Source organism: Daphnia magna, linkage group LG3, assembly GCF_020631705.1.
Source record: "Daphnia magna isolate NIES linkage group LG3, ASM2063170v1.1, whole genome shotgun sequence".
Taxonomy (NCBI): Eukaryota; Metazoa; Arthropoda; class Branchiopoda; order Diplostraca; family Daphniidae; genus Daphnia; species Daphnia magna.
In genome coordinates, this window is record NC_059184.1 from 1,170,102 (window position 1) to 1,180,116 (window position 10,015).

General features: G+C 40.4%; 2 protein-coding genes across 4 annotated transcripts; both read right to left on the reverse strand.

Annotated features, from left to right (window-relative positions):
- Positions 1-1,142: 1,142 nt before the first annotated feature.
- Positions 1,143-3,698, reverse strand: LOC116919108 (nucleoporin NDC1). Its single transcript, XM_032924987.2, has 9 exons — positions 3,538-3,698; positions 3,236-3,440; positions 2,993-3,161; positions 2,528-2,936; positions 2,029-2,466; positions 1,852-1,966; positions 1,680-1,780; positions 1,444-1,598; positions 1,143-1,347 (listed from the first exon to the last, which is right to left on the reverse strand). The coding sequence occupies exons 1-9, from the start codon at positions 3,559-3,561 to the stop codon at positions 1,281-1,283; spliced, it is 1,683 nt and encodes a 560-aa protein (XP_032780878.2). The 5' UTR covers positions 3,562-3,698; the 3' UTR covers positions 1,143-1,280.
- Positions 3,699-3,830: 132 nt separating this feature from the next.
- LOC116919107 (prolyl 4-hydroxylase subunit alpha-2) lies at positions 3,831-8,947 on the reverse strand. 3 transcript variants are annotated; one of them, XR_006644466.1, is made up of 16 exons: positions 8,790-8,947; positions 8,470-8,713; positions 7,755-7,839; positions 7,617-7,686; positions 6,054-6,221; positions 5,633-5,835; positions 5,408-5,556; positions 5,273-5,330; positions 5,004-5,177; positions 4,879-4,946; positions 4,705-4,813; positions 4,513-4,644; positions 4,316-4,441; positions 4,183-4,245; positions 3,990-4,121; positions 3,831-3,917 (listed from the first exon to the last, which is right to left on the reverse strand). XR_006644466.1 is itself a non-coding variant. In XM_045171391.1 (15 exons), the coding sequence occupies exons 2-15, from the start codon at positions 8,676-8,678 to the stop codon at positions 4,053-4,055; spliced, it is 1,683 nt and encodes a 560-aa protein (XP_045027326.1). In that variant the 5' UTR covers positions 8,679-8,713; positions 8,790-8,947; the 3' UTR covers positions 3,831-4,052. The 3 variants fall into 3 exon arrangements, 2 of the variants coding, with proteins under 2 accessions (XP_045027326.1, XP_045027327.1); XM_045171391.1 differs by having other exon boundaries at positions 3,831-4,121; XM_045171392.1 differs by having other exon boundaries at positions 3,831-4,121; positions 8,470-8,700; positions 8,790-8,904.
- Positions 8,948-10,015: the final 1,068 nt, after the last annotated feature.

Genomic DNA, 10,015 nt, shown 5'->3' on the forward strand with positions numbered 1-10,015 from the left:
TGATGCTTACAGGTAACACAATCGCCAACACGGTCAGGTATGTTGAGAAAGGACTGTGAGCGATCCTTATCTGCAAGTCCCTTTGACGCTGATAGAGTGTGGCACTGCAACTGGTCAGTTGAGCAGTTATATTTTGTGACGCTGCCCAGCATCATTCATGTTTCTCTTGCTTTTTATTCTTATTTCTATCGTATACCCTTATAGAGTTCCACGATCTCTTCCTCATTCGGAATCGTCACTTATATTATTATCTTTGTTAGCCAACGGAATTAGAAGAAAAGAAAAAGAAAAGGGAATAGGCATTGAAATGCCGCTGCTTGGGACATTATTATGAAAACGGTCTTTCTTTTCGGCTTATCGGCGCGTACAATAGAGCCAATCAGTATATGAATTTTCCTCCCACTTGAAGAGAGGGGGAAAAAAAAAAGAGCAGCTCTTCAGTACATTTTTATCTCACACATCAATGACGCGATTTGTTGTTTTCCCCTCTTTTTCAATTCGTGGGATTTGTGCCAAGCTGAAAAGAAAACCTGGATCGGCCGCAGCACATCGAATTACTTATTAAATTGCTCGCATTGACCGGCATTTCCTCCTCCACACAAGGGCAGAGTCTTCATCCAATCCTCACAAACATTAATGAATAGATAAGTTCGGAATTTTTTTTTCCTCATCAATTCGCCAAGGAGATGAAGGACTGCGCAATCCCCTTTCCAACTACAAACCAAACGGCCAAATCCCATGTTATTAAGGTAAGAGATGGCCGTTGCCAAGACTACGTTACGACTACGGTCACGATACGAACATCTGTAGCTTAGCGGGACCCCTCGTCTTATATTAATGAAGCGGAAGAGAAGAGAGAAAGATATACACCTGAAGCCGTACTTACGCCAAGGCCAGTTGATTATGCCTGGTTTCCCCCTCTGCTCACAATCGCCATTCCTGTCCACAAAACTATGTACTCTGGTATGCTGATTGCTTTCTATGAGTAAGCAAGTTTAATCACACGAACGGGTCTTCTCTGCCGAACCGCCTAGAGTCTTTTCCCTCTGACAAACCTGCAATAATCGAATCTTGCGTCACATTCCCAAACAGTAGCTCACGTATCACAAAGACAAGTCATGTTGTAGGATCCTGAATCGCCATTACAAGTTCACGTGTTTGTAATTTATCTAGTAAAATTCATGTCTCCTATTGTGAGGTGACACAACCTTACTGACAGGCAGTATACATTAATTTAAAACGAAATCAGCCAATGGAGGCAGGAAAAAATGAACAACACTCTAGCCTACGAGAAATTCCAGGTATTGTTCCAACATCCTCTTCTGCGTAGGGGGCAGCGGAACATTCCTGCACGCACACATGCGAGACAAAAGGACAATAATGAGTTTACTGATTGCGTACAAAGTATACCCAATAAATAAAATAACGCGTCGCAATACTCACAAAATGTGTAGCTGAAATCGAACAACAATTCGATAGATGGATGATTTTATGGCCCGCTTTAAGCGATGTTTCAGTTGGACATCTGTGGGCGAACTAGTAAATGCTTCTGTCCGCTTCGTAATTGCACCACTAGATGGTCCACGTTGTTCAACAGCCTTTAAAAGAATTTAAAAAAAAAAGAGAGTAACATTATAAAATCAAGTGAGTAAACGATGAAAAGCTTAATGAATTCATACTGCCTGCAGGTCCAGTAGCATACACAGAATTTCAGGCAGATCCTTTTGAACTACTCCATATTTATCTTCAACAAATGAAGCCGCCACAAAATGTGAAAGTCCTAAGCACAAGCAATAAAAGAAACTCGCATACTATTATTTCTTTTTTAAGTGTGAGGAAAGGCTAACGAACCTTCGATAAGTAAAATGATTGGTTCAGCTTTAGCAAACGTTTGTCTTCTTTTAGCATCAGGCAGCTCTCCCCAAAAGAAGCTGATGATGGGCTTCCTTTTTAGATTTTCAACTGCCTAGTAACAGAAATATACTTTAGCGATCGTATTATGAAAAACCAACTTGACTAACAAACGACCTCTTGCATTATGGACTGGATTTTGTCTTGCAAACTAGATTTGGGTAGGGAAGTTGAATCCATTTCCTTACTGGATGGGGATGCCAGAGCCATGCTGCGCATTCGTACCGGGCTAGTGAACGAATCATAAGAAGGTGGAGATTGTGGAGCAGCGATTGTTTTACTCTCTGCCTTGGACGCGTTGGTTTCTCCTTTAAGCAGTGCAATGAAGTGTAGACATTGAGGCAGGATAGCTGAGAGTACATTATTCCAATTGTGGGGGTGATTTCCTGGTTGACTGACTGAGAAAATCACAGAGCGTCGTTCTGCACTTTGCTCTGCCAGTATATTCCAATCTCTAGAAGCCCAAAGTCGAAGCAGAGCGGTGTCTGAAGATATAGCCTCATGGAGCAAAGAAGACGTCTCATCCGCCACGCGAACGATAGGAAAGGAAATTGGCTGTAATAAGAGGAAACTTCGGAATTATGCCAGTAGATGAAATAATACTTGTGATACATACCTTGATTTCATACAACTGAAAAAATAAATCGCACAGTCTGATGGTAAAAACACAAGCTGACCCGATGAGGATGCAGCGTAATGCCAAAGAGATGTTTATCAATGTGACAATGGTATCCAGAGGTTCGTCCAATGCAAGTCTCGTTACAGCGAGAATATAGGTGCGAACATAGCCTCCAAATAGCAAGTAAAGACAAATGTACACACAGTATCTTTTGAGAGCTACACCCAGGGATTTCTTGATGAGCAGACCAATGCTGGATCGGACAGCCACCTTGATTGTTAGCTGAACATGTGGCACCTTTACTAGTCTTCTGTCAGAAAAGAAATAGTCCCAGGCTTCACATACACCAAGACAACATCCAAAGAAAATGCCAAACAAGTGTTGCTCGTTAAGACACCATGCCTTCCTGTGAGAATAAGGTAATCAGTGAATTTTGTAACACTGTGCCATGATAAATCTTACCTATCAGAACACTGAGTACTCAGTGAGCCCAGAAAAGGCACAGTCATACCAAAGTAAGCATTCATCAAAATTCCACATATGTTGCAGTACCATGCAAGAAGTAGAAGAAAAGAGGGGCTTGACAATTGCTTCAGAATTGCCCATCGTGTGGAATAAACCAAGGGTTCAGCTGTTGAATGAGAATAATATGTAACAATGAATGGAGGTACCTTACGCACATTAATAATGTATATCAATACATACTTTTGTAACATCTGAGGTGGGTGAAAGTAAATCCACAGATGCAGAGTGGAATCATAAAGAGGCTAAAGAGGGATCCATAGTGGAGGAACAATGAAAAAGAATTCCAAAGTCCTTGGTATCCGCTGAACAATAACTTTAGACCAAGGACCAGTGGCACCTGCAAAACTATGGTCCATACTGCTGATGCTATTCCTCTAGCTAAAAGCTACAAAAATATAGCGGTAAAACTGAGTCAGAAATCAACTTAATATTGTCTACCAAATGAGGTTTTAAAAAAGGTAAAAAAATGATGACAGCTTTACCTGCTCATGAAACCAGGATCTCATATCGTTTTATCGATTTAATACAAAGCCTCTTATAAAAACCTTTATTTTCAATAATATACACGTGCTAATTTAAATGCAGTCGTCGGTTTCTCTTGTTGTACACTGAAAACCAGAAGACGAAAGAGAAATTTCAAATCTGAGAAGTTGCCAAGTTTCGTTCATTGAACGTGAGAAAATATTGGGAAAAAAACAAGCACAGAATTTCTTGCATGGCGAATTGTTTTATGTGTATTGCATTTAAATTTTTCAAAAAAAAAAAAAAATCGCCAAACAGTTTACATTATATTTACATATAGTGATTACAGCACATCGAATATCCTGTTATTTCCTGCCAGGAATTAGCGTCATAAATTTTCCTTCAAATCAAAATTTCACTTAAATATTGGAGCTATGGGAATGAGAATCGAAATGTAAATATAAAAGATTACCGAAAATTCACCAAAAAATTGAGAAAACAAAGCCTCGTGACCGTCTGTTGATCATCAAAATCTTTAGACTAATAGAGAATTAAACTTTTCCAGAGGGTGCAAGCCACATTTAGCAACCAACATCTGATCGTACTAAGAAAATAATTTGACGGTTAAATATAATAAAATTGTTTGTTTTTTATGATTTACTTACTTGACGAATCCATTTGTTGGATACCCATTTACTGCCATGTAAAACAGGGCAAGCGCCATGACGCTATCAAAATATAAATTGTAATATTATTAAATCATATCAAATACCATCAGGACATTTCACGTTAAAATACCGTGGTTAGGTCAGGTTCGCCGTTTTTGTACAAATTCCACCAGAAGGCAGCAGAACCTTTTCGAGGCCAACAAGTGACACCAGCCCTAGGAAATACGGTCGCTCCGCCGGCTTCCACATTCGTCAGCTGGTTTGTTTCAGAACCGTCTTACAATTTCTGTTTTACAAAGTCATAAAGACTGTACAGTTTCAACTTACGTAAACCATCAAGGTGGCAATTCTGTCTCCAACGTACAAATTCCAAGGGTCCTGATCTTCCGGCCTGACATCCGGGTGAATGACGTTGTCGGTGTGTGTCTTGTACAAGCCACCGATGCCGTAATTGGCAATCTAAGGCAAGTCTCGTTTTTTTCACTTTTTCCACGGCTGTGACCTTTTGCAAATAATTACCTGAAAATATTCCGACGCAGTTTCAGGGCCGTAAATCAGGCCTGTGGCTATTTCCATTCGGCGTCGGATAACAGGCAAAGAAGCGTTTTCATGTTCTTGAAGCCATGCACTGCAACACAATAATAACATGGTAAGAATAATTCTACATCAGTCAACGTATAAGAAAGGAATTACTTTTTACTGGTGCGAATCATGCTGCGAACGAATTTGCCCTCTCCTCCTCGATGTAGCGATGTGGCAAGCTGTTGGATATCAAATTAAATCATCGTGAAATTTGTGTAGCTGAGAAAATTACGGACCTTTGGTTCTCCGAGCTCTCGAAGAATTTCAGTTTGACGTTCGGTTAGCAGATCGTGAAGAACCACAATCATCGGGTCTAGAGATTGTTCTTCAACTTTGAGTGGTTGAAGTAATAGAGCTGGATGGCCTCTAGTCACTAGGCGGCATCGTAAACTGGCCTCAATGCTCGCCGACTGCCACAATTACCAAGTGGATGAAAAAAAAAACATTAAATTTTATAAATTTCTTTTTCCCAATTGATGAAATGAAATATCAACGTTTGACTAACTCTAAGCTTTTCTCCTCGGCAGAGTCGTTCGTAGTGTTCATTTTCTTCATCCTCTGTTCTATAAAAGAAAAGTTTAAACCAATGCTATGAAAAACAATTTCTAATGCAGCCAGTTTTTTAAGGAGAAAGTAGTACTGGTGCTGATAAAGTTTGGGCGTGAACTGCTGCTCGGCCAGGCTATTGTATTTTTCACTGTTGCCTGTAAGGAACTGTCTGTCCACCGGATGGCTGTTGGTTTGCCAATTCACGCCGCGAGGCCCTTGCCTTTCCAGGACGTCATCGTGCTATAAAACATGGTTGGTCAACCAGTTCGAAAAATTATGCTTATCCAATCAATAAACAAATCGTCATAGCTCATACCACACGACTAGCAAACTCCACGAAGTGTTTGACCTCATTGCGGAATGCTTCCAGCTCTGAACCGTAACTATCTCCCTTCCGAGCGAATTGGCCTAAGGCGGCTTCGGCCCATTGTAAAGCAGTGTCGTAATATCCATCGGCAAAAGCGTGTTGCGCCATGAAAAGACAATCCCGACCACTCAGATCTCTCCGACTTTGAAAAACTACGCGACAAAGAGCAAAAACAAAGTAAGAAAAGTGCCTTTTGAGAAAAACTAAGCGCGAGTTGAATTAGACAATTCTATGCAGTTGCCAATGTATCTAGTATGTTGTAACGGAAGCTTCTCAATTTAGAAATTTAGAGAAACCAAGTTGAACGGACAGGACTTTAAAAAACGTGATATCCACTGAAAACAGAAAGTTAGAAGAAAAAAGGGAAAACCTTGTCCTCGGGAGTGATCGACTCCGTTGTAGTGACCATCGGCTAGTTCGGTCACGTTTAGTTGGTAAGTATCTTGTAGGCGAACGAGAGCGATCGCTGCGCCATGTAGATCCTCGGAATTGGGAAAAACGGACGTTTCGCGTAATACCTGTACATGGTTTAAGGCATCTGCAAACAGAAAGTCACGATTTAATTTGTCCTCTTTCAACGCACCTGTTGGTAGAACATTAAAGACAAAATGAGTACGAAAAATTTCGTGCTGTAAAGATGCGCGCCACCATAAAAATAGAAAGGATAATTTCTACTCTATTATTATAAAGGACTCCACGGCACGATGGAGACCGCAAATTATTCCTTTTAAATCACTCTGTTGCGTATAAACCAACAGGTGCCTCTCGTGCTGATTACACGCCGACGTTGGTGCTTTTTGATTGCTATCAAAACAATGCCTATCAAACGTACCGTGAGGGATCAGCTGGTAGGTTACACAAAGTTCCAGCTGTTATCTGTTCAAATGCAGAATGTCTGGGACATTTTTAGAAATCTCATATCATCCTCTTTCTTTTTTATTTTTTTTATTTGCGGAACGCCATTGTTTACGTTCGTTTCTTCAACACGTTTCGAGGATTCGTAAAATTTTAACAGCGGCCTCGTAGCATAACAGTTAGATGACGCGTGCAACTAGTTCACGGCAATGGTGGCCTACTGACTCATCATTCTACCCGCTTGAGTGGTTCGAGTTCGATAGCCGAACGATATATAGATAAGTGTATCAAAAACCAACGAAATTAATCAAGTATAACCCATAAGTGGGAAATTCACAAAGAGGCACGGTAAGAGAAAAATAAGCCGTTAAGATCGTGGGGAACTATGAGGGAGAGAGGGTAAACAAACATTTTTGCATAGTTTTCTACAGGAAATCAGTTGTGGTGTGGCAGTGCAATGCCAAAAGGTTCAAGGGCAACTGTTCTCAGAAAAGTTCAAAGAAAAAGGTGGGGTACACAAATTCAAAGGCGGAAATGATAGGTAGGCTATACATGAACGACGTCACCGAAAAGCAACCATAAAATTTATAACACCATTTGATCGACTAAAAAATACTAATATTAATATTAAGGTACTTTCATTGCCTCGAGTTTTACTATATCGAAAGTGTTCCGGATGTGATGCGGGAATGCCCAGTTCGAATTTCTTCACACTCTAGTTTGTTTCCCCAATACACTTTAATTTTACTTAAGACCTATGGGTGGGCAGTTCTACTTTGGACAAAGTGTGTCCGCAAATGTAACTATATTCTTAAGTCGTGGACACCAACAATTGCAGGTGGGAATTTTCATTTAGCCCACATTGAAATGGACTTAAATGTGGAAAAACCTTTTTTTTTGTTCCTGTTATGTGTACGTAATCACCCACATCCCTCTGGGTGACATACGTAGCAACTATATACCGCAATGAAAATAACGGCTTCTAAACACCTCAGAAGGGGAACGTGCGAGTTCAACTACCGTAAAGTGTGATTTACGTCTTTGTCAATCTAAGAAATAAATAAAAAAATACACGTACTTCGGCTTGAGTTTGATTCTGCTTCGAGGACTCGTTCCACGACATCCCAGTCAATGGTGAGACGTTTCACCTGAAATCCAGATCAAATATTGAGGGAATAACACTTATTGAGAAAACTACTGGTTAAACAGGTAGTACCAAATGGTAGGCGTCCACAGGATTAGCAACCAGCTTCGATGAACTGAGATCTCCGTTCATCACTTGGCGATATGCGGTGACGTAACTATGAGAAAGTGAAAAGGATCGTAAACTCGTTGAAATGCCTCCAGGACGTCTGGGTACCATCGCCAGAACTTTCTAGTTTCTATTAACTAATAATGCGAACTAACTAATATGTTTTCTAATACAGGCCTATATCGTTGTCAATGAAAACAACGGGATTCGACAATTGAATTGGCCTTGGGAGAAATCTTTTCAGTACTTTCCAAAACCGAAATGTAAAAGCAGTACCGCTTTACAGGCTTTTGCACCTGTTTGCCATACTAGAACCACATAGGAAGGGTTGAGCAACAAGAGACCAATCAAGGAAAAGAATTGCGTAATGGTGCTTTTATTACCACAATAGCTGTGAATCGTCTTAAATGAACTACATCGGTATAGATGAATTACGATTAGTGTTTTTTTTTTTCATTCTTTTTTCTAGGACACTTTCATTGGCGTTCTCTTGTGTGCTAGATGGATCAACCGCTATCACAGACAAGAAACAATTGAATGTAGGAATCCAGATTGAGAGCAATGTTTTTCCGACCTAAAAAATTTTCGCCATGATCTCAAACGTGTTTGCAGGTCCGCAATGAGTCATATTGACGAATTTGGCATATTGAATCATATTGAATCATCGAGTGAGACTTACTTTTGAATGATGGTGATTCGCTGTTTGGCGTCGATCAAAAAGGAATCGAGCATATCAACAATAGCATTTTCTTGGTGGACTAGAGCTTCCATTTTGGAAACGGAAGAGAAAATGTCATCGATTGCAGGTTGTTCTGTTATGATGGATGAAGATGCGGCCCCCAAACACCAGGACACGAGCACCCAAATGGCAATCACAGGTGGCTTCATTTTTTCTCTTATTTTCCTCAGACTTTAATCAATTACTGTATAAGTAGTCGATTTGATGTTCAGTTATCAATCCGAGCGAACACACACTTTCAAAAACCAACAAACGCTTACCTTTCGTTTTAAATGTAGCTTCAGCAACCTTAGGGTACGTGCTGCCAGCTCGAAGGTGGAACTGAGACTGAATGGTGAATGTCGGCTTGTCTCGGTATAGGACAACCATTGCAGGCTAGAAGTTATAGACATACATTCACGCACGTACGCACAGCTCCTTTCACCAACAACAGTATACATGAGTTTCTATGTGTCGGATTCCTCCTCATCGTGAGCAAGCTTCAGGACGGCTTTGCAATCAATCCCGAAGGCTTTTGTTTTTGCCCTAAATGTCAATGAAGACTGGGATACAGCAAAAATCAAAGAAAATAAAAAAGAATAAAGTTGCTGACTCTCTTTTTGCTACTTAACAATTCAACGACCGCCTACATAGAAACGTACAGCCGGAGAAAGAACTTTCCCTGAAGTAGGATCTGGTTAACCAGCTCTGTGATGTGGGATGACGGGAGACCAGTCCACATTTTTATCGATTCCTACAGCAGCTTTCGATTCCCGTAATGTGATTTGACTCTAATGGCATAAAGCATTCGCCTCCAGTGTTTCCTGTATGGACTAGTTTAAGCAAACGAGATCACAATTGATGAGCCCTTCCCTTCATGTTTGGTTATTCTTTTTTAATGCACGTGCATTGGCTGTGCACCGAATGTGTTATTCCTGACCAACGGCCGATGTAATCAGGTGAGTCCAAGAACTGGGACGAAACGGACAAAAATAAGCACGTAAGTCAGAAAGTGTTTCACCCTTTCGGTGTTTACCCGGTTAAAGGCAGGTTTACCGTTTGTTTCTAGTTCAGGTTAACCCGCAAAGCTAGTTGGGTATAATACACCTTGCACTCCATATTTACATCCGTTTTTTAGTCTCGCACACCTTAATCGTGGCAATTTGCCGTGACTTTTTGTATAGATCGTAGGTTGCCATTGCCATAAAACTTCCCAGAATGTATCCTTCTCTCCGTGCTATGGCACCGAGAAAACCGCAAAATGTTGTTACACGGACCAATGACAATCATGACACTCGACTTTCCCATGCCCTTTCCTTCGTTACTTTCTTTATTTATTAATATATTTCATTGAAAGTCTTTTAAATAAAACACGAAGTTTTTATTTTCGAATTTATTTATTGGATTTTCCTTAGAATATTATTTTTTTTAGCTTCAACTTTCTTTCCTTCAGAAAATCTTAAAAATCAAACCATTCGGCGTAATCGCATTCTCCTTCGTTCGGTTT

What these genes read in the sequence shown, in the direction of transcription:
- LOC116919108 (XM_032924987.2), bottom strand. Translation starts at nt 3,561, where the DNA reads ATGAGATCCTGGTTTCATGAGCAG. An exon ending in CCACCTCAGATGTTACAAAA is followed by an intron (nt 3,162 to 3,235) that starts GTATGTATTGAT and finishes CTCATTCAACAG; the next exon opens with CTGAACCCTTGGTTTATTCC. An exon ending in AGTACTCAGTGTTCTGATAG is followed by an intron (nt 2,937 to 2,992) that starts GTAAGATTTATC and finishes TTATTCTCACAG; the next exon opens with GAAGGCATGGTGTCTTAACG.
- LOC116919107 (XM_045171391.1), bottom strand. Translation starts at nt 8,678, where the DNA reads ATGAAGCCACCTGTGATTGCCATTTGGGTGCTCGTGTCCTGGTGTTTG. An exon ending in CGATCACTCCCGAGGACAAG is followed by an intron (nt 5,836 to 6,053) that starts GTTTTCCCTTTT and finishes TTTGTCGCGTAG; the next exon opens with TTTTTCAAAGTCGGAGAGAT. An exon ending in CCCAAACTTTATCAGCACCA is followed by an intron (nt 5,331 to 5,407) that starts GTACTACTTTCT and finishes TTTCTTTTATAG; the next exon opens with AACAGAGGATGAAGAAAATG.